The sequence below is a fragment of the Doryrhamphus excisus genome, linkage group LG10 (genome assembly GCF_037039965.1).
Source record: "Doryrhamphus excisus strain RoL-2023G ecotype Guam linkage group LG10, RoL_Dexc_Guam_v1.1, whole genome shotgun sequence".
NCBI classification, from domain to species: Eukaryota; Metazoa; Chordata; class Actinopteri; order Syngnathiformes; family Syngnathidae; genus Doryrhamphus; species Doryrhamphus excisus.
The window spans coordinates 10800452-10827159 of NC_136366.1; the positions used below are offsets into that span (position 1 = coordinate 10800452).

A 26708-nucleotide genomic window follows, 5' to 3' on the forward strand; every position below is an offset into this window, starting at 1 on the left:
TGAGCTTGAAAAGTTATTTTATTTCTCAGGCGTGCGGTCGTAGTGGAGCCTCCGTGGCGTGAAGCTGCAGAGGGTGTGTAGGGAGGTGGGGGTGACGGTGGTGGTGGGGGGGGGACACATGCAGTCATTATTCAGGAGCGCTCTGCAGCATGAGCGGGAGTCACAGAAGCTCTTGGCGGATTGATGCCTACTGAGCGGGACAACCCGCAGAAATCCTCGGTGATTACAAGATGCAGGACGCATCAAACGGACGCGCTTTTTTTTTTTACTCCAAAGTCCTCCGCTGGAAAGTTTGGACCGCGTTGCGGGATGGTTTCCGTTTGGTTGCTTTAGCTGCCGCAGGAGAGCAGGTGGACTGTCCTCCATGCATGAACGCGGGTGTCCAAACTTTAAACGCTGAAACCTCCGAATCAGGGTTGGGGGGCCATGAATGCCACATACTTAGGCCCTTTTTGAAACTGTTTATTATTATTATTATTATTATTATGATTATTCTCACGTTTTAATAGCATTTTTGAGAGCCTTCACATGCATGAAAAATCACCAAAATTTGTCCAACGAAAAATTTCATGGGTCCCAAACACAAACTCCCAAAAGTCACTTTTTTTTTATTAGCCCCTGCCACCAGTTTCATGGATCATCGTGAAATTTGGTGGAAACGTCAGTTATGACAGGACGCACAAAAAAGTCTCAAGAACGCATACTCCCAAACCAACAGGAAGTCGGCCATTTTGGTCTGCGTTATTTGGTCAAACAAGTTTAAAACGTATTCCCGTGAGAGCTTTATCAGATATTTTTAACACAGAATACAACTAAATACGAGCCTTTTCATGTGCGGCCTACAATTTTAGAATATAAAACGTCCCTGAGGCTGCACGGTGACGAGTGGTTAGCTCAAGCCACTGCGCGAGGAGACACAGGACTTCAATTCCACTCTCAGCCATCTCTGTATGGAGTTTGCATGTTCTCCCCGTGCATGCGTGGGTTTTATCCGGGTATCCCGGTTTCCTCCCACATTCCAAAAACATGCTAGGTTAATTAGCTACTCTAAATTGTCCATAGGTATGAATGTGAGTGTGAATGGTTGTTTGTCTATATGTGCCCTGTGATTGGCTGGCCACCAGTCCAGGGTGTACCCCGCCTCTCGCTCTGAAGACAGCTGGGATAGGCTCCAGCATGAAAAATGAATAAGCCCCTGAATGTATTCTTTTTAATAATCTAAAACTGAAGCTAACCAATAATCCATCCATCATTTTTCTATATGATATTTTGCCATCTTCTTTGTCAAAAAGGGTTTGCGCTGCAGAATTAGCAAGCTCAAGGAGGGAAGTTGAGTTCCTGGCTTCTCAATGACCCGGATCGGCTACTGCATCATTTGCTAATAATCCAGCTGTGGCGTCTAACCCGAAAGGACAGCTGGCTTTGGCTCCGGCCACCCGCATTGCGGTGTAGAAGACGGATGGATGGATTCAAATGCATGAGAATATTTGAGATTTTGACCAGGAATTGGGAAAAAAGAGAAAGAAATGAATGCTACGGTGTTAAGAAATGCCTGAGAGCCAGATGTGGTCATGAAAAGAGCGAATAGCCACAACTAGCTCTCGAGTCATATACCGTAGATTCCCTCCCCGTGCTCCAAACACAGAAGTCATGCAACAGGAAAATGATGCCAAAACCACAAAAGCAGCATTTCTCTTGGATCCTGTGGTGCTGATGTCAATGCAGCTTTTTTTTTTTTTTTACCTTATTCTGTTTTTTTAGAGTTTCGTTTTTTTTTATTACCTTTTTACATTTACACTACCGGTCAAAGGTTTTAGAACGCTTATCAAGAATTGAACACTGTTGTGCAGAAATGGAAGCTGATCAAGCCTTGGCAGGTGGTACAACTCATTCCTAGTTTGGAGTACTTACTTCCTCCTCTGTCTGCATAAAAAGAGTCTCATCGACCCAATCTTGTCTCGTGGCAGCCTCAGTAAATAAGTCATCCACATTATTATTAATTATTAGTATCAACATATTAGTCATTATTAGTATCAACATCACGGTATGCTCTTTTTTCCAACATTTGCCGTATTTTGCTTACCTGTATTTTGAAAACGTGCTGCACTACGGCCTGCTTAAGGCCCCCTGGGCCACACTTTGGGCAGCCGTGGTGTCGATGAATCATGGATTTCAGTGCGTCCACAAATGATTCTTATCGTTACGAAGGAAAAGCCTGTGGATGTGGAAGGGAGATTGACATCATGATATTTATCACAATTTTATCATTTTATTTTAGTTATGAAAACGGCTAAAATGCTACTATACTAACATTAGCATGCTAACATAGCATGCTAACACGTAGCTGTAATTGTATTTATGATGTCATAAACAGGTTTCTATGCTAAAACTACAAAAATAAACTACAAATTCTACATGACAGAAAATCATTTCACGTGTTTGGGTCCCAAATTGTACAGTTTACACTACAGGTGTCCAAAGTTCAGCCCGAATGTATCTTTGCCCGCATTTAATTTTTTTTATTGGCCCAAACCGACAAGTAGGTTACAAGCAATAATTATACGAAAACCAGACCAGGTAGGACTGAGCTGCATTGGACTAGAAAGGTTCATATGGAAAGGTTTGGGGCGCCCCTGGTGTACACTGATGTAGCCTGTTGGGTGGATTGTTGGACCCGAGTGGTCCGGTTGTCAACAATACAAAATCAGTGACGAGTCAAGAGTAGCCGTGAAGCGTTCCTACGTAAAGCGATCGTCAAGCGATGTATTTGACACAAAGCTGCAGGAGCGTCTCTGCCAGGCTTGTGGAGCATCTGCAGCAGAGCTTTGGCGTGTCGTTTTATTCGCACGATGCGCATTAGCCAACGCTCACTGCGGCCATCTGTGGGCGCCGCAGCGAGCCTGCAGGGCCCTCGCAAAACAAAAAAAAAAGGGTCACTCCATATTGTCAGCCCGCATGTCGCATGCATGCATGCATGACGTACCGCATGGACGCCATTGATGAAAACGATATCAGCAGCGATGAACCCTTTTCATGGAGTACAGCGTACGTCTCCTCGCCGCTGGTCGGTGATTAATGAATGTGGCGCCACGCCGTCAGCGGGCCGTGACAGCGCCTTGCCGAGGAAACGCTTTCCTCCCTGCTGATTCGGAGCTTGCGGAAATTTCTGCTGATTGCCAAAATCGCACCCCGAAACAATGCGGAATAACCCCAAACAGAACGAGGGGGTGAAATACATACATTAAAAAAGACACATTACATATGAGGGGAAAAGTAATGGAGGTTTGTCATCGGCCTATCACCGATGACAAAAACGTCAAGCAGCGAGGAATGTCGACGTGATGACTTTGAAATTGTTGAGATGGGAAGCAAGGAGGCAGAGACGGATGGCAGAAGGAAGGCCACACGTCAGGAAAAGCGTGAAGTGAATGGAGAGTAGGAATTATGCGGCGCCATTATTCACCTCTCCATTCTTAAAAACTTCTCTCTGATTTTTCCAAATAGGGAAGTCTCTTGATGAATTGAAAGTGTGGCACCAAAAAGTCATTTTTTTAGACTGTTTTAACAATTTAAAAATATGAAAATGGCCCCCACGTCCTTTGATTGTTGAGTATGTGGCCCTTGCTGCCCCCTGGAGGAGCCCCATCCGTGCAAACGGGGTCGCCGGAGCACAAAGCAACCCCGCAGGCATTGCACCGTACGCTCGCGGTGAGGGTCAAGCCCGCCTTCTGGCATCACCCGGAACGCGCCGTAGAAAGTTAGTTATGAGCCATTTCCCGCTTCATTTGGCTGCTGCAATGCAGCAAACTCCTCCTGCTAGCCCCCCGGGCGCCGGCGTTCAAATGACTGATCCCAACTGATGTTTTATCTCATCCCGCCGAGCAGAGGTGAGCGGAGACGCCATACATCAACCTGCCAGCGTCTATTTGGCCACTTAACCCAACGTCTGCAGACCTTTGCTACGGGGGATGCAAATACACAAGAGTGCCGGCGTTAAAGGTGGAAAAGATGGATTTTTAGAAGCTCCGCAAGCCGACTATTCATTCTCAGTGTGTGCGTAAATGACAAGCGTACACGTAGTCCAGTCTACGCATTCTGCATTTACACATACACTTTTACTATGCAGCAACGCTCTTCAATGCGCATGTTAAAAAGCTTATTTCAAACCATGCTACAGTATATTTACCATCTTATTTCATACTCCATACATTTTCTATACTGCTTATTCTCATTGGAGTTGAGGGGGTATGCTGGAGCCTATCCCAGCTACGCACCCTGGACTGATCGCGGGACTGGTCCCCATGCATACGTGGGTTTTCTCCGGTTACTCCGGTTTCCTCCCACATTCCAAAAACATGCTAGGTTAATTGGCGACTCCAAATTGCCCATAGGTATGAATGTGAGTGTGAATGGTTGTTTGTCTATATGTGCCCTGTGATTGGCTGGCAACCAGTCCAGGGTGTACCACGCCTCTCGCCCAAAGACAGCTGGGATAGGCTCCAGCTCCCCCCGCGACCCTCGTGAGGAAAAGCGGAAGAAAATGAATGAATGAATGAATAATAATGTGGAGAATAAATAGATGACATCAAATGTGATCAACAGTAATTTGTACAGATAATTAAAATAATTTTGAATAAATAATGTGCGTGTGGGCAGGTTAGATGACTTATTTGGCATTGAGCAGTCTGATGGCCAGGGGGAAGTCACTGTCTCTAAACCTGGTTGTTCTACAGCAGATGCTGCAGAACCTTGCCTTGCAGAGCCTTGTTGCATGCTAACATGCAACATGCACTCTTAGATACGGTATTTGTCATTTCGTGTCTTTGGTGCGTGTGGCGTTCACAGTCGAGTTAAAGCTATCGGAGTTTAAGTGCATGCGGACCAAGACGCCTTGAGAGATGGGTTAGTGATTGGTGCACACCGGGATGATGGCGTTCACATTTGACCAAAAGAAGCGCACTAGACGCAGCACAGTACCTTTTTCTTGTGTGAACGCACTCTAACATCGTCCAATGATATCAGTCGATATCATTGGACATTCCAACCTGTCATCTTGAGAGATTGACAGAATGTAGATTTAGTGTTTCCCACTCAAATGTCCCCTGCTTCACACACAGCGTGTAATTGCCCCGTCACCGGCAGAGTTACTAAAGGGTCTTTCGGTGCGGTGAGGGGGCGGGGACAGGCGACAGAGTCTTGATGTTGCTGACAGGTCTCTGATGAGACCACTCGCTCACACGAAGCTGAAATGTGTTCCCGGTTCATGGAGTCATGGAGCCGAAATGAATGAGCTTTGATGCACGAGAGACGTGAGCTCGTACAAGTGCGCCATGTTAAAACCTAAAATACCTCCAATGTGTTCGCCTAACTTTTAGTGACGCGTCTTCTCCTTGTGTTCCTGCAGGCTGACGGCCTCGTCTGCTGGGCTCTTCCAGGACTGATCAGCTGCCTCCTTCCCGGCCGCTCCCGCTAGATGGGGTTCGACCTCCGCACTTAATTAAAAGTGTCCCGGCAGCCCGAGCGGCGTACCCGGCTGTTGGTGATTTGACGCAATAAAGTACCCAGAGCTGGAATAGGCTCGTTCCAGACATTTAGTGCTGAGCTTTGTCTGTGTCAAGATGAATGAAACGCACAACAACAGGACTTCCCTGGTCAAAGGCGCCAAGGACATCGCCAAGGAGGCCAAGAGGCAAGCTGCCAAGAACTTCAGCAAGGCAGTAGACCGTGCATCCGATGAATACTCAACCCATCGAAGCTACAATCGATTCCAGAACGAGGACGAGGAGGACTACAATTCCTACGAACAGCCTGGCGGCCGATACGATGAAAACGCAGCCAACGACGAGGAGGACGCGGCGTCCAGCGATGCCACGGAGGGCCACGATGACGAAGACGAGATCTACGAAGGGGAGTACCAAGGTGTGCCCGCCTGCCAGGACGGGAAGGCCCAGGACAGACAGCTGGCTCTGGGCCAGCCTGCGAGCGACAGCCTGAAGAGCCACAAGGAGTTGGAAAACGAGAGGCAGGCCGACGAGGAGGAGCTGGCGCAACAATATGAGCTCATCATGCAGGAGTGTGGCCATGGGAGGTTCCAGTGGCAGCTCTTCTTCGTGCTCGGCTTGGCACTCATGTCGGACGGCGTGGAGGTGTTCGTGGTGGGATTCGTGCTGCCCAGCGCCGAGACCGACATGTGCGTCCCCAACTCCGGTGCAGGATGGCTCGGTAAGGGTATGCGGAAACGTGATTCTTCCCGATTGATATGTCAGAAGTGAATAATAAGCACACTTTACGACATAAGAACTCAAATACTTAAATACCACCAGGGGGGTGACTAAGGGGCAAGTGTATGAGAAGGCGACAAAGTTCTTTTTTTAGCAAGCAGAGAACCAATGTTGCAACATTTTAAAGTTCTTGCAGAGGTAGATGAAGCTGCTGGATGCTGACCACGACTCATGATAGTTCACATGCAGCCATCTGGTGCAGCTAACAAAAACCACCTCAGGAAGTTGCCCACCACCATTTTTGAAGAAACCCCAGCAGGGTTTGCTTTGGTAGATCATGCACCCGACGGCCATAGCAGACTTACTAGTTGTTAATTGAAATTCATTCATTCATTTTCTGCTGCTTTTCCTCACGAGGGTCGCGGGGGGTGCTGGAGCCTATCCCAGCTGTCTTCGGGCAAGAGGCGGGGTACACCCTGGACTGGTTGCCAGCCAATCACAGGGCACATATAGACAAACAACCATTCACACTCACATTCATACCTATACCTATGGACAATTTAGCATGTTTTTGGAATGTGGGAGGAAACCAGAGTACCCGGAGAAAACCATGCACGGGGAGAACATGCAAACTCCAGATGGCCGAGGGTGAAGGGTGGAATTGAACCCTGGTCTCCTAGCTGTGAGGTCTGCGCGCTAACCACTCGACCGCCGTGCCGCTTAATTGAAATTAAAAAATAAAAAATATCTCAAGGCCACCATCGGCTGAATTTTTTAGAGTTACAAAAGAAACTGATAAAAAAAGTGTACTTTTTGGAATGAATTGTACCCATCATCTACTATCATTATAAGAGACATGAACTCAGTGCTTTCCCAAATCAGATATGATGATTTCACTCAGTCTGCCGTCCTTTTTCATGGGGACTTGCAACTGCCATGTAGCCACAGGTTGAGTGCACTACATTTCGCCGTACTTCTCAGTGTGAGTGCACTTAAAGTGTACGCCAATTGAGACAGCCAATACACGATAGATAGTGAGCAGTAGCGTCGAGTCACAAAAACGTTGTTGGTAGCACATGGAACACAGTCACCAGTAATGTCATTGCTTGTGGTTGTCATGGCACCAGGTATTTTGGATACACGAGTAGGAGGTGCGTTAAGTACAATGGAACACTTCCACTCTTGTTTATGAGGTCCAACAATATCACAACTGATACCTCAGAGAGCATCAGTCAAAGCCCGGCGTCGGATGTCGTGAGACGTGCGTGCAGGTGTACCTAATGTTGCGGCCCTTATGTTGCGGGGTGGTTTGTATTAATCATTCCCATCCACCCGTGAGTCATCTCGCGGCGGGTAGACGACAGAGGGAGAGAAGAAGAGAATGAGTCATATACATGGCCAACTCACACATAAATGTGTGTATGCTAAATAAACAAAGACTCATTGAAAAGAATCGCTCTATAAATAGAATCAATTGCAAGATAATTTACCGTACTGGAGTGGGGATGCGTTCACAGACCTCCTGTGGTTTCCCCCTGCCTTTGATCTTCCACCATAGCGATTTCTACACACGCCACGATACAATCAATGCCATCGCTCCTCCTGCCAGTTATTAATGATAACCTGCGATCTCCACCATCAAAATACACACAACTTCTCTGAAGAGTCGACAAGTTCCGCTGTGGTGCAGAGCAGCACGAGTGCACCCTGTGCGGACGGAACACTGTAGATTAAAAGTGGATGATAGCTAGGGCAGGTGTTGCTGTAATTAACGTTGAAGGAATGGCGTTTTCTCCTCGGGGGAGTTTGTCTCATTCATTCGCTGCCAAAACGCTCCTGTCAATCACAGGCCCTCCTCTGGGGATCGTCTCCTATCTGTGCAGCTCCTCATGTCCTCAATGAGGAAATTAGCGTCTCGTCTCGCTTCTCCTCCTCCTCCTCTCGTTCATGCCAGGCGAGAGAACACGGTGCAAAGGTGTCAAGACGGAGTTGGGCTTAAATAGGAAGCAGAAATCAGCGAGCGTGGAGACGATTTAAGCGTTAGCGGGAGTAATCCCCCCGGAGAAGAAGCTGTGCGGTGTTGCGGTGAAAGGAGTAAAGTCTGGGTTGTTTTCAGCTGGTTCCCCAGTGCAGAAAGAAAACATCTAGTCTGATTCTGTGTTCTCCTACGCCCCTCTGATACAGTATTCGAGCCCACCCACGTTAGTGTAATCCTGCTACAACAACCTTGTCTGATATGTCAGTTTTGGTACAGTTTGCGTTATGCATGAATAATGAAAAAACGTGCATATTTGTAATTCTTTATCATTTTAAATATGGGTTTTTGACATTATCAGAGACCTGTAGACATGATATAACAACCCTACTTTTACACTCCAATCAATACAGAGACAAGAGGCAGACGCTGCTAGCATAGCAAGCTAACGGGACTCCTGAGTTAGCCTCTCAGATTTACATATTCAAAAACTTAGTGTTTCAAATTGAGTGGGGAAAGAAGGACAAAGAGGCCCAAAACGTACCACTTCCACACTTTTTCCCATGCAGTGTGAAAATTAATGTCATCTAACCTCATGTCTCATAACATTAATAATGCTTAATGACCACAATACTATATATAACTGGCCATCGTTGGTCATGATTAATTAATTCATACATTAAAAAAACATGATAAATTGAGTGAGCAATAATGCGATATAGCGAGGGACGTCTAGAAGTCAAAAATCCATGGCATGCAATGAGCGCATAATGAAGATTTACACAAAATTAACAAATGCGATCGCACCTCTGGCAAGTAATGAATGACAGCCGCCACCTTCCACACTTTAAATAATTACAGCAACTCTAAATATGACTATATGAATAATCCACAAAGTCAGGGAAATTGCAGCAACAGACATGACGGCACAAGAAAAAGGGCAAGGTGGCCCACCCAGGACCCTGTAAGAAGTTCTTGGCGACCGTCAGACTTAAAAACCTCCACTGTGCTTCATTCTTTATGAAGATGTTGCCAAATGTTGCAGAAGTCACTTCCTTTTAATGCCCCGTCTTTCATTTCCAATAAAGCTAATGCTTGTTTCAATGCTTTGACCTTTTCTTGAACCCTTAGCAAATAACAAATCCAATCTCAGGAAGAGTCCTACCGTCCCCGCCCCCCACTCCCTTTATTACACATCCTAACTCAACGTGAGGGGAGCCATAAAACAAATGAGCCGGCGCACCCAGATAGAGCGTCACGTGTGTTCGGGGGAGCGCATTGTTTGCATGCACACCCATCTTAAGATGTCACCCCATTTGTCGCGAATGCGGCACTTTCTGATGTCCGCCGGCTCGCTCTTTATGTCCCGCCGCCGCTCGGACGGCCTCCTCTGCAGTGGCGAGCTAGCAGCTGTCGCCGGGGTAATGAATCGCTCGCTCTCAGCGTGGTGTCTGCGCCGCTCGATAAGAGCCTTTACTTTTAGCCTATCTGTCCCATCACCTCAAACACGGCCCAAGAAAAGAGACGCCCTCCTCAAACCGTCACCGCGCACCTCCTCCCGCTTCCAAAGACATTAGCATTTTTATTAGCACAACGCAGCGTTATTTACTAGCCTGACAACAGACCTATCCCGTGCCCGCTACCTTTTCCCAGGAAGAGAAATGACCGTGACTTCCTGTAGTCGCAGTAAGATAACAATTTTTTTGAAAGCAGGAGCGTGAGGTCAAAGATGGCAGCACGCATGCTTCAAAAAATATCAGGCGACAGATGTCAACCGTTCTTATAGTAAAAGATGGATGACTATTTCGGGCCCCCAACTTTTTTTTGACCCACCCAACGATGTAATGTGTCTTATTTATTATGTATAAGAGAGTAACATTCATTCATTCATTCATTTTCTACCGCTTTTTCCTCATGAGGGTCGCGGGGGTGCAGGAGCCTATCCCAGCTGACTGCGGGCGAGAGGTGGGGTACACCCTGGACTGGTCGCCAGCCAATCACAGGGCACATATAGACAAACAACCATTCACACTCACATTCATACCTATGGACAATTTGGAGTCGCCAATTAACCTAGCATGTTTTTGGAATGTGGGAGGAAACTGGAGTACTGGAGAGAAAACCCACGCATGCACGGGGAGAACATGCAAACTCCACACAGAGATGGCCGAGGGTGGAATTGAACCCTGATCTCCTAGCTGTGAGGTCTACGCGCTAACCACTCGACCACCGTGCCGCCCAGACAGTAACAACATCAAATTAAAAATACATCCATCCCTGTTCTGGGTGACAGTTAAAGCTGGAGACCGTCCCGGCTGACTTTGGCGTAAAATCATAACCCCCTATTCATTTTCCGGTTGTCTTCAGGCAGCATCGTGTACCTGGGGATGATGTTCGGAGCCTTTTTTTGGGGCGGCCTGTCAGACAGGTTGGGCCGCAAACAGTGCCTCCTGATATCGATGTCGGTCAACGGCTTCTTTGCCTTCCTCTCCTCCTTCGTCCAAGGCTACAGCATGTTCCTTTTCTGCCGTATGCTGTCGGGATTTGGGTGAGTCCATTTCCTTTCAGTCTGCTTGTCAGGCAGCATCCTTGACCTTGGCTGATATTTGACTGCCGTGAACCCTGCACGTACTGAAGTGGCTCAATGAGAAACGCAGACCAGCAAGAGTTTACGGAAATTATTTGTGGCTGTATTTGCAGGATTGGCGGCGCCGTACCTATTGTCTTTTCATACTTTGCCGAGGTACTGGCCCGGGAGAAGCGAGGCGAGCACCTGAGCTGGCTTTGCATGTTCTGGATGATCGGAGGGATCTATGCCTCTGCTATGGCGTGGGCCATCATCCCGCACTACGGTGAGTGAGGTTATGACCCAGTCGACGCCCAAATAACTATTCTAATGGCAAGTATTTGGTAATGGTAATGGTTTTATTTCATTTGAACATGCATCAGATTACAATTGAGTGCATCCCATAATCAGTTCCCAGTTCCACATGTCCAAAAGGAGTAGGAAGAAGCAAAGTTTATTAAATCCTACCCCTCCATCTGGTACTTTACAATCAGTAACTGTTACATTTGTTCACTTCCTGCTTTCCATAATACAGTTGTTTTTTTTGTTTTTTTTTTAAATAATGCACCTCGTACCGAAGTAGGAGGTGATATGAGCATCCAATGCCATAATGTGTACCATAGTAAGTGTCAATATAGTGATATATATAGCACATCATGACTGGTTCAATCCTTGTATTTAGCAAACATCAACTGCTTGTATTGTTTCTTGAATTGGCTCATCGTTGTGCATTGTTTGATTTCCTTACTCAATCCATTCCATAGTTTGATTCCACAAACTGAAGTGCTATGGCTTTTTAACGTAGTCCTAGCATATAAGTTTTTCAAATTTAGTTCTTCCCTGAGATCACATTTAGGATCAGAATGAGTCCTCAGAATCATCATTAGATTTGCTTTTACTCACAGAAGCAAAATTATGCAATCACCTGTCCATACGTTTAGGACAGGACAGGATGACTAGGCAATAAAACGCTGAGAGGAAAGGGAATAACAAGAGGAAATGGGCAGATGAAAATATACAACTCCAAACTATGGAAAAGTATAGTGTGGGTAGCTATTAACAGTTGGAACCTGATCAGCATCACATCGTACTGTTCTTTCTTCCAAAATTCATGACAGAAATGAAAGTACTACTCCCAATATATCAGATATACGTTCCAGGGTCAACCTAAAATGTACTAGTGTGTAGTAATTTTAATGCCTTATGTCTTAAAGCTGCATTTTCGGGAATACAATGTCGCAATGCTGCAAACAGAAATGGAGCGTGCAGAAGATGATGCTCCGTGCCTGCCGCAGAGATGCCAATAAAAAGCAACATGTGAGATCATTTGCAAATATTTCCCGCCTTTCTCTTGCAGCCTCGGGCAGGCATGCAAACAAAAAGCAGGTCACCAGGGACTGAATATCAGCAGGAGCGCACCCATTGACTGAGCATGAGTGTGTATGTTTTGGAAAAACAGTTTCTTGTTGAATGCCCAACTAAGACAATGGATTCAGGAATCAAACTCTATGCACCCAACGGAAGTCCATTCTGTCAAAATCAGGAAGAAAAGCAAAGATACGAATCCCCAAATACGGCTTAGGTTAGTTCAGAGACAGGAAATTCCAAGACTGCAGTTTCCAGTCTGTATGTTCTTTAGGAAAGGTTGTCGTAGCAACTGATTGCCCGGCAGGACAGTGTCCAATTGATTTCTATGGAGTGAGTCCTTTGTGAATCAAGTGCTCCAAAACACCAACTCACATGAAGCACACCTGAGATTCAACACAAGAGCTGTAGCAAAACAAATTAGCAAAGATACTGTCATACTCAACATTAACCCTACCCCTCTAACTACCCCAACCTAAACCCCCGATCCTAACCCGGTGTATGGTGTATCCAGCATATTTTATATCGGGGGTTTTAAATTACTAGCCGGGCGGTTCTCCTTGAAGCTTGGGTCCTCTACCAGTGGCCTGGGAGCTGGAGGGTTCTTAGGATCTTAGCTATTTCTACTGGGGCCATCCACCCAGCTTGGCGAGTTTCCTGATCGGGAGATCTTCTTTCTGATGTTGCTAGATCAGATCCTAAGAACCCTGCAGCTCCCAGGCCACTGGTAGAGCACCCAAGCTTCAAGGAGATATAAGCGCCCGGCTGGTAATTGAAAACCCTTGATATAAAATTTGTGTCCTGACCCAGTAAAGGCTGTGAAACACTGGAGCACTGAATGTTTTTGTCCGTCCAGATTTTTGTTGTGGGGCAGGGTACTAATAAAATCCCCGCTCAAAAAACAAGCATACAGTGTATTCACAGCGCTTCACTTTTTCTACATTTTGTCATGTTACAGCCAAATTGTATTAAATTAATCTCTTACCTCAAAATTCTACACAAAATACTCCATTATGACAATGTGAAAAAGTTTTTTTTTTGACTTTTTTTGAATTTATTAAAAATAGAAAACAAAAAAATCACATTTACATAAGTATTCACAGCCTTTGCCATGAAGCTCAAAATTGAGCTCAGGTGCATCTTTTTTCCACTGATCATCCTTGAGATCTTTCTACAGCTTAATTGGAGTCCACCTGCAGTAAATTCAGTTGATTGGACATGATTTGGAAATATAATAACTGTCTATATAAGGTCCCACAGTTGACTGTGCATGTCAGAGCACAAACACCAAGCATGAAGTCAAAAGAACTGTCTGTAGACCTGCGAGACAGGATTGTCTTGAGGCACAAATCTGGGGAAGGATACAGAAACATTTCTGCTGCTTTGAAGGTCCCAATGAGCACAGTGGCCTCCATTATTCGTAAATGGAAGACGTTTGGAACCACCAGGACTCTTCCTAGAGCTGGCCGGCCTTCTAAACTGAGCGATCGGGGAAGAAGGGCCTTAGTCAGGGAGGTGACCAAGGCCCCGATGGTCACTCTGTCAGAGCTCCAGCGTTCCTCTGTGGAGAGAGGAGAGCCTTCCAGAAGGACAACCATCTCTGCAGCAATCCACCAATCAGGCCTGTATGGTAGAGTGGCCAGACGAAAGCCACTCCTTAGTAAAAGGAACATGGCAGCCCGTCTGGAATTTGCCAAAAAGCACCTGAATGACTCTCAGACCATGAGAAACCAAATTCTCTGGTCTGATGGCTTTCGTCTGGCCACTCTACCTTACAGGCCTGATTGGAGGATTGCTGCAGAGATGGTTGTCCTTCTGGAAGGCTCTCCTCTAGGAGAGTAAAAAAAAAGTAAAAAAAAAACTTTTTCACATTGTCATAATGGAGTATTTTGTGTAGAATTTTGAGGTAAGAGATTAATTGAATTCAGTTTGGAATGAGGCTGTAACATGACAAGATGTAGAAAAAGTGAAGCGCTGTGAATACTTTCCGGATGCACTGTATAACTAACCTTGTACATAACGTGTATCAAGCGTCCGTGAATGAAATGAAATCCGACTGAGGTGCGGCAACTAGAGATTAGAAGGACAAGAGCTGGGTCGAGATGGCGGGCAGGGGCACTTGATTTATGTACCCTTTGTAAGGGATAATGGAAAGGTGAAGGGATACAAAGGAAACAACAACGAGGAATGGCCGCAGCGAAGCGGCTTTAATGGAACGGCAGAAAGAATGGACGCTGGAAGGCTTTTCGCCTGTGCGACTCTATAACGTGCCACGGTGATGAAGTGCCTCGGCCGGGTGGAGCACTTATCTGGGGAGTCATAAGACAAACACTTGAGGAAATAGACGCCGGGTTCCGGAACAAAACTAAACTTATAGAAGGGATGTGACAATAAAGATTATGAGGAGGGAATACGTGCGTTGAATCAAGATGGACTGGTTCTATGTGCACATGTAGACAGAAATTCTGGATGATGGCTTCACCCCCACAAAACTTCATCTGCAGACGGTGAAGAGCACAGGAAGTAACAGGTGGCGCACACACCTCCGAACCATAAGGCCTTTTCATCCCATCAAAGATGGGGGCATTTATTGGACAGAAGATGGATAAAAACATTCATTCATTTTCTCCCGCTTATCCTCACGAGGGTCGCCGGGGGTGCTGGAGCCTATCCCAGCTGTCTTCAAGCAAGAAGCGAGGTACACCCTGGACTGGTGGCCAGCCAATCACAGGGCACATACAGACAAACAACCATTCACACTCACATTCATACCTATGGACAATTTGGAGTCGCTAATTAACCTAGCATGTTTTTGGAATGTGGGAGGAAAAGGGATTACTCGGAGAAAACCCACGCATGCACGGGGAGAACATGCAAACTCCACACAGAGATGGCCGAGGGTAGAACTGGGGTCTCCTAGCTGTGAGGCCTGCGCGCTAACCACTAAGTCCGGATAAAAAAATGACCTTTTAAAAAAGGGTGTACATTTTTCTACACCATTAATATGTCCAAAAGTGATCATGGAAGCATCGCTTTGTCTTTCGTAACAAAGTATACTCAGCCGGCGGCAGAGGTCAGTTGATTAGACGCCACTTTTTTTGTTCCCTGTAAGAAGCAGTGGTTTGTGGGTAATAGGTTTCGCCGCAGTGCTCTTTACATTGACTGGCGAGTAAAGGCCAGATGTGTGTGTGTGTGTGTGTGTGTGTGTGTGTGTCTTTTTTTTATTCTCCATAACAACTAAAGAAGAAAAAAATGAGCTGCTGAAGCCAGTCTAAAATGTATGTGTTTGTCGCAGTGTAAGAAATATTTGTCTGGATGCTCTCCTTCGTGTGTGTGTGTGTGTGTGTGTGTGTGTGTGTCGGAGGCGTTCCTACTCACTGTAGAGCAGTGACATAAATCATGTTGAGTATCGAAACCAGTCAGCCATCGCCACCGGTCCATTATAGCTGTAATCCTCCTAATGAGCTTTTTACCGGACCGCGCTGAAGGAAGCTCGCGTTCAAACACGCTCATGTCCTCTTCACCTTAACGCAGGGGTGTCCTAACATTTTCCAGCAAGGTCCCCATAGTGAAAAATGAAAGGATGCAACTTTGACGCTTTGATATTTTGTATGCTAAGTATGCTAACTATGCTAAGAAGTGATACAAGGTGGAAAAAGGCATGCACGCCGACTGTGTTGCCTGTTCTATTATTTCCAAACAAATACACCACTAGGTGGTGTAGTTATTGTTTTACTATCCACAAGTGGAAATTCTGGGCGGCACGGCGGTTGAAGTGGTTAGCGCGGCAGACCTCACAGCTAGGAGACCAGTGTTCAATTCCACCCTCGGCCATCTCTATGTGGAGTTTGCATGTTCTCCCCGTGCATGCGTGGTGTGCCCTGTGATTGGCTGGCAACCAGTCCAGGGTGTATCCCGCCTCTCGCCCAACAACAGCTGGGATAGGCTCCAGCACCCGCGCGACCCTCGTGAGGAAAAGCGGTAGAAAATGAACAGATGAATGAATGAAAGTGGGAATTCTGCGCTCAGTAAAACACCTGACTGTAACTTGAGGGCGTTTAGCCGAATCACCACCAAATTTGGTACACACATTTAGGCAACCGACATGCACGTGTTTAAAATTTAAGCCAGATTGCTTGAAAAACCTGGCCGCCATCAAGAAAAATGTAGCAACTAACTGTCCATGGGGCCTTGAGCATTTAACTAACGACTATTTTAATAACACGATTTGTTCACATGATTACATATGGAATAAGGAGGGGAAAAATATGGAAATGACATGACTCGAACCGCAATTGTGCACATTAATCAATGATGTATCATCCTTCCAATAATGCATAACAGGGAGAAACTGAACTGATCTGAGGTCTGGTGTTAATTTGACGCCTTCTGTGTGCAGGTTGGAGTTTCAGCATGGGTTCCGCCTACCAGTTCCACAGCTGGCGAGTGTTTGTTGTGGTGTGTGCGCTACCCTGCGTCTCAGCGGTGGTGGCGCTCACGTTCATGCCCGAAAGCCCTCGCTTCTTCTTACAGGTGAGAGAGCCGCACTGGCCACACCCACCACACACATGTAACGATAGTTAGGACGGCAATGCTGCCCGGCTCTTTCGTCTAGATGGGCAAACATGACGAGGCCTGGATGGTCCTCAAACACATCCACGACACCAACATGCGAGCCCGCGGAGAGCCCGAGAGAGTCTTTACCGTGAGTCCACGCCGCGTCAGGGCGCCCCCTTGGGGCTAGTGCGCCAATGGTAATTAATGTCTCACCTCGGCTGCAGGTCAACCGCATAAAGATCCCCAAGCAGCTGGACGAGCTGGTGGAGATGCAGAGTGAGTCGACCCACCCGGTCCTCAAAGTTCTCTTCAAAGTAAAGGCAGAACTCCGGGGGGTGAGTTTGTGTCTCAATGCATAACATTTATGCTGGGCATGCATCAAGTTGGCAGGTGAAAAATGGCAACAATGTACATTTTGCACTGTTGGATCTTAAGGAAGTTCTAAGTAGAACTTCAAAATACAAAAGGAAAAAATGGGAGTGAGACAAAAACATTATGAGTAAGCATAAATGAAAGTGATTTAGTGTCATGTATTTAAACTGTCGTGATCTCCTGATGACAATGATTCTTTTCAAACAGATCTGGTCCACTTTCATGAGGTGCTTCGACTACCCTGTGAAGGACAACACTAAGAAGCTGGCAGCGGTTTGGTTGACACTCTCGTTCGGGTAAGCGCTCGCGTCCCGTCTTGTGCCTCTTGTTCGTGTTACGGGGGCATTTACCGAGCATGCTGACGTGGGACTAGATGTGTCTAGTATCTCAAAACCGGAGTGTGCAGGTACTATGGGCTGTCCGTGTGGTTCCCCGATGTGATCAAGCACCTCCAGGCAGACGAGTACGCCTCCAGGGTGAAGATTCACAACAACGAACGCATCGAGGAATTCACCTTCAACTTCACGCTGGAGAACCAGATCCATAGAAATGGGGTGTTCCTCAATGACAGGTAACAGACATGATCTCATTGTTCAGCACTGATTATTATTAATAGCCATATTACACTCAATATTTGGTACTGTCTAACTAGCCGCCTTACATTCACTTTTTGGCACTTTTTTGTCTTTGCAGGTAATTTTTTGTGTTTTTTTGTTCATAGCTTTTGTTTGGCATGATTTTTCCCAAGATGAGGAAAAGCGGTAGAAAATGAATGAATTAATGTTTTTTTTTTCATGAAACAATTCATGGTCGCCATGGACCATGTAGCGCTATTTGTCACGACCGCACATCACAGACACACACTCCTGTAGCTCATATTAATTCTGCTTCCTTTATCTCCGCCTCTACCAGGAAATGAAAAGGCTTATCAACTGTGCCTCACGTGTACACGTTGTTGTTGGTCACCCTCAGTGGAGACACCGCAAGACATTAACAATGACAACACAAAAAAAAAAAACGATGACTGTGCCTCAAGAAGGCAAGAAGTCGCCCCCCCCTGCCCCCCCCCAACGGCAACATGAGCAAACAGAGCCTTGTTAAACCTCTTCTCCTCCATCCAGGTTTATCAGCATGAAATTCAAGGCTGTCTCCTTCATCAACTCCTCCTTCCTCAACTGCTACTTCGAGGACGTCTCCTCGGTGGGGTCCTCCTTCAAGAACTGCACCTTTTTGGACTCCTTCTTTTACAACACAGGTACGTTTGCGCCTGTTCGGCTTCTTCCAAGATCCTATCCGGCTGCCACAAAAATCCAACGCCAATCACATAAGTCTCAATCTCCGACACCACTTTGAGCTTTTCATGTGGTTTGAAGGAGAGAGAAGAGCTTCAAGCGTTTACGGCTTCACTTAATGCAACTTAGATGGCATCCAACACGTGCGTGCAGGCTGTGTTGCACGAGTGCAGCCCAAACATTCCAGAGCTGCAAGTTGGTGGAGATGTTATAAATGCTCTGAGAGAGAGAGAGAGCCGGAGCTGAATCAGACCTTGTGGGAGTCTGCATCTGAAAATGATTTCCCTGCAGCACTCAGGAAAATGCTGAACATGGAAACACAAAAAGGCACATAAGGTTGCCGACAATGCACCGAGGGAAAGCAAGTCTCTTTTGCCCCCCAGCATCATGCCAGCGTGAGATGGTGGAAACAAGAACAGCAGTTTAACCCTTTATCATCTGGCAAGGAATATGTTTTTAAAAATGTAAGTTTCCATAAGCGGTTAACATTAAACAAGGTTAAAATGCTCGGTCTTGACAGAAAATAGGTTGATTATTGTTTTTTATCATGGTTTATCACGTTCATATTTTTCTCCAGTCCAAATTTTATTCTGAAAGGACGTGATCACCCTACTTACAACAGTATGGTTCAGGATTTAAAATAAACACATGACTTAAATTAATTATTAATTCATTGAAATTATTTTTTAAATTATCATTTAATTGTTATTTAATTTATTATTATTTAATTATCAATCATTTTAAATAATGTATTTTAATAATTTATTTAAATTACGAATTAATTTAAAATATTTTATTTAACTCATCCATGATTTAAATGTATTTTTGGTATGTGAAATACACTACTTTTTAAAATTTACCAGACAGATTTGCACAAAGTATCCCAACCTGAATTTGACTCGGTATCAAACCGGAAACGAAATCAGTGGGATCGCACATTTCTACTGAAAGGGCATTTTCACCCGGAAATGGCAGACCGGAAGAACAATTAGCGCCTAGCTACATAAAGTTAGCTATGTCATTGTTCACATTGTGGCTCTCACGCCAATGTTGTGGCTGCAGTCGTCATTGTGCCTCCCCACAAAACCTCAAAAAGTAGGCGGTACATCTTATTCTTGTAAAACATAATACAGTTGATTAAAATATCGAGGCTGAATTTGGCAGCGGCCATGTTGAATATCAGCTCAGTGTCCGCCATATTAAGGTAATTTAACTTTACCGTTACGCTATTCAATTCTATGACATGGGAAAGGCTGTTTACAGATATGATTTTTCAGTTGAATAAATTCAAATGTGTTCCACCTGTCAGGCGAAGTGCAGAAAGACATAAAGTGGCTACGTTACCTCTGCCTCTCAGCCGCTGCACTTTCTTTGTAATGCTATGAAATGGACAATGCGCCACCTGCTGTCGAAAGTGGGCATTACAGCAGCCATAACAGCTGATAAATGACAAAATTACCTTTTACAAATGAGAAACTGGTGTACTATTATTCCACTCCGACTAAAAACAAAAGTATGAGAGAAACATTTATCTTGCAGATATTGACGATGTCAAGCTGACAAATTCAAGGGTGATCAACAGCTCCTTCCACCACAACAAGACGGGCTGTCAGATGACCTTTGATGACGACTACAGTGCCTATTGGGTCTACTTCGTCAACTTCCTGGGAACGCTGGCCGTGCTGCCTGGAAACATCGTCTCGGCCCTTCTCATGGACAAAATAGGCCGTCTCAGCATGTTAGGTACGACGTGGCCTTTTTTGCCCGCTAGAAATATAAATAGCATCCCTCGCCGGCTAAATGTCGTCATGTTGGCCTTTGGACATGCGTGACGTCTGAGATGTGACCGTGTGTCCAACAGGGGGCTCCATGGTGCTATCAGGCATCAGCTGCTTCTTCCTGTGGTTCGGCACCAGCGAGTCCATGATGATCTTCATGCTGTGCCTCTACAACGGCCTCAGCATCTCCGCGTGGAACTCCTTGGATGTGGTCACCACGGAGCTCTACCCCACAGACAGGAGGTGGGTCGTTTGGTGGGGGTAATGCACGTGGTGAATGGGTTTCAACCCCCTTTATTTTTGCACCATAGCGCCATCTACTGGGTCTGGCGGGTCACTGCCACATTTGGCCCCGATTTAGGTGGACGACTGTAAAAATACTCTTTAAGTATAGCTGGGGCATTTATTTACCTAACTAGTCACATGACACTCACTGTTCAGCACTGTTCAACTAGCCATATTACACTCTTTCTGTGGACCTGCACTTGGATTCTGGTAGTCCTCCTACGGGGTCTGCTTGGACCCTGAGAGCCATCACTGAGAGACACTCCAGTCGGATAATACCAGGTTACACTGGTAGATATCTAATATATGTCACTTATCCCTATAGAAAATAATCGAAATAGAAATAATCTGTTCCAGGGTCAAACTGGACATCGTAAAACCTTGGCAAGGTTTGAAATCACAGTTACTTAACTGTCATACAACTGTAAAACAAAGTTAATGGCAGTTTTTGTCATTTATTTTCACAAGCAAGAAAAAAAAAATCAATTTCCAAGTGTAAAAAGAAGTTAACCACTGACTACCAGTGCACTAGTAGGTAAGCCATTTTCAGAAACGTCACATCATATAAATTTTTGGACACCACTGGGACAGAATTAGTGGGACACTCTTAACACTCCTTGTTGAAGATGCTATTTCTGTTGGTTAGTTAGTTTCACACACAAAAAGCCAAAGAAAAATCAAGAACATGTGCAAAGTTCATGGTATGCATGCTGTTTTTTTGATTTTTTTTGTGTGACATGAGTACTTTTCTTTTTTTTCTGAATGCTTGCCATGTAGGTAATTTTTTTTAATAATAGACCACGCTCCCAGCTACTCTATCAGATTAAATGACTACATGCGTTATTTGTAGCACGAATGACAAGGTGTCCAGAGTAATTGAACGTGTGCCTTTGCAGAGGCACCGGCTTCGGCTTCTGCAACGCCATGTGCAAGTTGTCTGCCGTGCTGGGCAACCTGATCTTCGGATCGCTGGTGGGCATCACCAAGGCTATCCCTATCCTTCTGGCATCGTGCGTGTTGGTCGGCGGTGGCCTGGTGGGCCTTCGGCTGCCCGATACTCGGGCCAACGTCCTCATGTGAAGCTGAGCGGTGTGTGTGTGTGTGTGTGTGTGTTGTTTACCAGGCCTGCGCTACATTTTGCTGAGCAGCGATGCAAACTCCTTTGTCACAAAAGTTTGCTAATTATTTGCACATGATTTGATTATTCGTCGAATTTTGGCTGGGCGTCTCGTTCTCTTCCGAGTTTTGTCGCAAAGTGTCTGAGCATCCTTTCGTTCTGCTTCTGTGCTGCATAACGTAGCTGGATGAAGTTGATTTACACATCAAAGCACATCGGTTGAAACAAGCACCGCACCGCACCTTGCATTGTTTAATGACTGCAGTGTCACACTAAAGCTATTAAGGCAGTTTTTTCAAGCTTTACTTTCCCTGCAACTCGCACAACCACGAAAGTTGCACACGTCAAGTACTGTGACAACTGTCCTTATTTATTGATGTTTATTCATTTCTGCGGCTGTTATGTACGTGTTTTTGCAGTCCAATGAAAAGCATGTACACTATCTCCATGTTAAGCAAGTTTTTCTTTCTATGCCTGTTTTTTTTGTCCCTGTCGTTTATCTATTGTTTTGTTGCCGTGTGTATTTGTGCAGCCCTCCATCCCACGGATTTAATCGGATTTCATGCAAAAGATCAATAATACAGCCTCGATAATAAGGTAAGCTGTCCTCCTGTGAACAAAAAACGTCCTAACGTCATCAAATGTGAAGACAGATATACAGTACCATATTGGCCCATGTCGACATGTCAAGCACTGCTGCGAAGCACACAAGTAAGCACACACAAACAGGCACACAACCGGTATCCCCTGGTGGGATATACTAAGTCATATGAAACTGACTTTATACAATGGCAAATGTTTTTAAAATTTCCTATGAATTAAATATAAAATAATTCAGAGTAACAGTGGCCTATTTTAAAATGATAATATAGCAAATGTAGCATTTTTAGTGAGGAAAAAAAGTTATTTTTATGTGCTATTTGCCATTGTTTTGGACATAATCCGGTTTGTGCAGGGAGTATCATCCCAAAACCTCACAAACACACAAAATATGTACAAAATTTGTACAGTATGTATAAATCATGCTGTATTTGTTAGGTAGGTTTCTTATTTGCAAAGCAAAATCCATGAGTTAGTCTTTGGGTGTGAGTAAAACATGTTTTGTGTGTTGGGGAGGTTTAGGCATGATATTAACTCCACGAGAGGCTGGCTTTTGCAAAATGAGGCTTACAATGCTGTAAAAAGGTCTAGCGATAAACCCCAATGTGGTTCTTTTTTGTAGGATTTCCTACAAAATTCCACTCTATTACATCCACATACGAGAGCCCTCTGCCATTATTCCAGTGTGACCTTTCAACCCTTTTGCTTGGTTTGCAAGAATAACAACGCTGTATATGTAGACTTTAAAAAAAAGGTTGCAGCAGAATTTCTCAATGACAAAAAAAGTTTACATTTTCTGCTTTTTAACGCAGCAGCGTGTGAGGCTCTTAACCGCTTCCCCTTGTGTCCGTGTTGTGTTCAAAGACCTCCTGTTGAAAGCTCCTCTTCTGTCTTGCGTCACCTCCCAGATGGGGTCTCTTTCTTTGTGTGGTATTGTCCCCTCCCTCCTAAAACAGCTCTCTAATCTGGAGACTCGCTCTCTCGTTCTCCCAAACTGAGTGCTTTGGTGCAACGCTCATCTCTGCATTCTGATAAGATGAAAAGACATTTTTAAAGGGCTGGCGCATGCACAAGACCTGTTAAAGTACAACATAATTGTTGCCAGGATGTTGGTGGACAGTAGTACATATTTTCCTTCCAAAAGTGCACTTTTGGGGGGAATTTTGCCCATCATTCACAATGTTCTAGAATGTTCTAGAACAATCTAAGAATGCACCTTCAAAAAACACCAACAACGTTCAATTTGCATAATGACCTGTATATTATCCAAGCTAAGTTAATAGCATTATGCCCCAGAACTACATTACTGGCGTAGTGACACTTTGCCACAGGTTAGCTTCCAATGCCTCAGGCCACTAGCCAATGATAACGCTACATATTGGAGCTTTTTGTTTTGGAGGCTAGGCTAGGTGTAGTGTCCCTTTCCATGTTTCTATGTGAAATCGCCACAGCCAAGAAGGAAGTTCACAAAATACTCCCAAGTATGACATGTTATCATGAATCTACCTGCTAATGCATGCTCACAACATGGATGGAAAACCAGGAATCCTTTTGGAGATGTTTTAATAGGCATGTCCCATTACATGTTGCCTCATTTTAGCTGTTTTTATATCTTTAGAATGTGCAGAAAAGAGCAGAGACGTGCATGTCTCACATGAGGATTGTGGATGATGGGCAAAATTCCACCCAAAAAGTGTACTCGTGTTTGAATTGTCGCCATCACTTTGGCCATATTGTACTGAGCAGCCAGGTCAGAGGCAGGTGCGCCATTTCCCTACATCGCAGTCAGTGCCATTTACGGATCTTTGGTCATCATCACATTGTTTTATTTGACTGGTAGCCATACTGCGCCCGATGCAGAAACAAAACCGCATGGATGCTTTCTTTTCTCAGACTTGGGGATGTGCTGTGTTTTTTTATTTTATACCTTGATGGACTCCCTTGCTGACTCAACTTGGGTGAATCCTTTTTCCCGCCATTTTCCTGTCCATATTCAGCTTTGTTGATGAGGATGCTTACTGATGCCACCTCAAAGCCAAACCCCTGCATGGTTGTTACAAAAGTCCTTTTCGTCGTCTGTGATCCGTCCCCTTCCTCTGTGTGCCCCCGCTCTTCTTCCTCTTCCTCCACGGCCGTGAACATGTGATTGATGCCAGGGCTGAAAGATGTCACACACGTATGGTTGACATCATTGTATGTTGTGCTGCTGGTGGATGACTTATTTTAGGAAGAAAAGTTTGAATGGATTACTCTGGTCTTACAAATAAAATGTTTCATTTCAACACCCTTTGGCGCGCTTCTATATTCTTACCAGCAGGTGGCAGTATTGTCAATTCTGTTTTGGGAGAGGTTTTTATGACTACTGCAATAATACTTTTTTTTCCAGGTTGTAGTTTCCCAAAAGGTGAGAATAATTCAACAATAGCAACTTGTATACAAATGTATTTATTTCCTAAAAGTCTATTTTCCATTTTTCAGAAAGAAAGTTTCCCAGTTCTTGGTGATTGCAGGCATGTCTTGCCACTTCCTGTAACAGGAAGCCCAGGAAATGCCACCATCATCACAGAGTGAAGCTGAAATTGTTCTGAACCACTAAGTAGATAACTGGCAATATTGAAGCATTCAACTATCATTTTACGAGCTTAGGAGTACAATTTCACAAAAGATGTTTACATCTACCAGTCCAGGGTGTACCCCGTCTCTCGCCCGAAGACAGCTGGGATAGGCTCCAGCACCCCCCACGTCATGGATTCTTTAAACACGGTGGAAAGTATGAACTCAATGAAATGAACATAAACACACACCCAGCAATATCACAACATTACATGGGGGGCAATACATGAGGGGCACGCGGTGGCAAAGCCGGTGGCAGCAGGAGAGCTTATTACGGTTAACTGTGGTGTGGTGCGTGTGAATGCCAGTTGGAGGGGGCGTACCTCAGCAACACTCACCTTCAGACCAAATCCATGAGTTGTCCCAGTAAAATGGGGGTATCTCGTCACAACATAACGGCTTTTTTGCCAGATGTGACCAAAGTACTGCCTCATACCCTCCACACGGCACAGCCATAAAGTCGGCGTACGAGCAAGAGATGAGACCAGCATCGCCTCACTTTATGGGGAGACCTCAAGCGGTGATTGCAAGGCCACACGAACCTCACCAGTTTGCCAGGATGAACAAGACCATCCTGCTCCACAGTGATATCATGGTGGTTCTTCACACGGAATGGCCTGAAGGCTGGGTTCCTAATGAAGTGTCCCCTTTCCAACTGTGTTCATCAACTACAGTACAGTTACATAGACTGCTACAACAACTAGAACACTACCCACTCATGTCAAATGTGTTCAAGAAGATACACTCAGGCTTGTGGGCTTGGAGGCGTCGTAGTATAATCTAGATTCCACAGATCTGGACATGAGGAGGAAAAGGAAGGGATCCAGGCAGGCGTGCACGCAGCACAGGCACACGGCGACGTTGAAGACGACGTACGAACCCTCTGTCCCATCCACAAAGAGCTGCACATAGTGGAGGAAGTGCACCACCCCGGTGGGGGTGAAACACACCAGGAAGATGGCGAACACCAAAGAGCTGGCCCTCATGTAGACAGCCCAGTCCAGTTGAGAGCGCTTCAGCTCACACATGATGCGGCCGTAGCACAGAACCGTCACCCCCAGCGGCCCCAGGAGGCCTACAAGGGTGAGGAAGAGGTTGTAGTAGAGCAGGAAAATGTGGGAGCTGAGATCCAGTGGGAGCACGTCGTGGCAGGTTGTGCGGCCCAGCTCGGCGATCCAAAAGCTCTGCTGGACCAGGAGTTCAGGGAGGACTGTGGCCCCAAAAACCCCCCACACGGCCAAGGCGGTCCAGGCGGCGTAATGCCTTTTGGGGAGACGCTTGTACATAAAGGGGTGCCCCACGGCCAGGTAGCGCTGGATGCTGATGCAGGCCAGCGTGTGTGCGGAGCAGTAGAGGTTGCCATAGAAACAAGCCGTCACCACCCGGCAGGCCGCCTCTCCCAGCACCCAGTGGTTGCCATGGAGATGATAGTAGGTCTTGAAGAAGAGCGAGATGAGGAGGAGGAGGTCCGAGACGGCCAGGCTGCTGTACAGGATGGCCAACGACACTTTCCGGATCTTGGTGGCCAGCGCGCTCAGGATAGCGATGTTGGCGGGGACCCCCACGGCGATGACCAGCATGTAAACAATGGGGATGACCTTGGTGCTTAGGGGGCCATCCAGGTACCATGCTGTGCTGTTGCTTAGCAACTGCAGCCTCGGAGGGGAGGGTGGTGAACCGGGAGTTTGGGTCCAGTTCGGAGAGAACCAGGTTTGAATGACTGGGTGGCCTTTGAAGGTTCTGGGCCACAGGTTCTCTGAGGTGTTCTTAGGCTGTTTCAGTCCTTTTCTGACTGTAACAAAAACAACAATTCCAAGAATGGTACAATTATTAGCGCAGTCTGATGACCTCTGATACCAAATTCTGCTTTGTAAAGATAATACCCCAAAATATTACAAACTGTTCTCATTTGGTCCATCCATCCATCCATCCATCCATCCGCTTAACCAAGCAGGGAGGCCCAAACT

At 45.7% G+C, this 26708-nt stretch overlaps 3 protein-coding genes across 5 annotated transcripts in view; 1 reads left to right on the forward strand and 2 right to left on the reverse strand.

Annotated features, from left to right (window-relative positions):
* LOC131105462 (ceramide transfer protein-like) overlaps positions 1–2105 on the reverse strand; it is a 23351-nt gene extending 21246 nt beyond the window's left edge. For both annotated transcript variants that reach the window (XM_058053608.2, XM_058053604.2), the window contains exon 1: positions 2084–2105. The gene's annotated coding sequence lies outside the window, so the exon portion shown is untranslated. The remainder of the gene's footprint in view (positions 1–2083) is intronic.
* Positions 1–24492, forward strand: part of LOC131105454 (synaptic vesicle glycoprotein 2C-like) — a 24817-nt gene extending 325 nt beyond the window's left edge. Inside the window, exons 2-14 of one of the 2 annotated variants that reach the window (XM_078794075.1) lie at positions 5405–6222; positions 10564–10744; positions 10897–11048; positions 16527–16660; positions 16743–16832; positions 16909–17019; positions 17264–17352; positions 17463–17627; positions 18178–18311; positions 19888–20091; positions 20210–20369; positions 21308–21500; positions 22061–24492. In XM_078794075.1, the coding sequence (XP_078650201.1) occupies positions 5619–6222; positions 10564–10744; positions 10897–11048; positions 16527–16660; positions 16743–16832; positions 16909–17019; positions 17264–17352; positions 17463–17627; positions 18178–18311; positions 19888–20091; positions 20210–20369; positions 21308–21491 (2208 nt within the window). In that variant the 5' untranslated portion in view covers positions 5405–5618 and the 3' untranslated portion in view covers positions 21492–21500; positions 22061–24492. Of the gene's footprint in view, positions 1–5404; positions 6223–10563; positions 10745–10896; positions 11049–16526; positions 16661–16742; positions 16833–16908; positions 17020–17263; positions 17353–17462; positions 17628–18177; positions 18312–19887; positions 20092–20209; positions 20370–21307 lie in introns of both variants that reach the window. The other variant, XM_058053590.2, reaches the window with a different exon arrangement.
* The window catches only part of LOC131105470 (proteinase-activated receptor 3), a 4656-nt gene continuing 1929 nt past the window's right edge, over positions 23982–26708 (reverse strand). The window contains exon 2 of the mRNA XM_058053621.2: positions 23982–26533. Coding sequence (XP_057909604.2) covers positions 25473–26533 — 1061 coding nt within the window. The 3' untranslated portion in view covers positions 23982–25472. The remainder of the gene's footprint in view (positions 26534–26708) is intronic.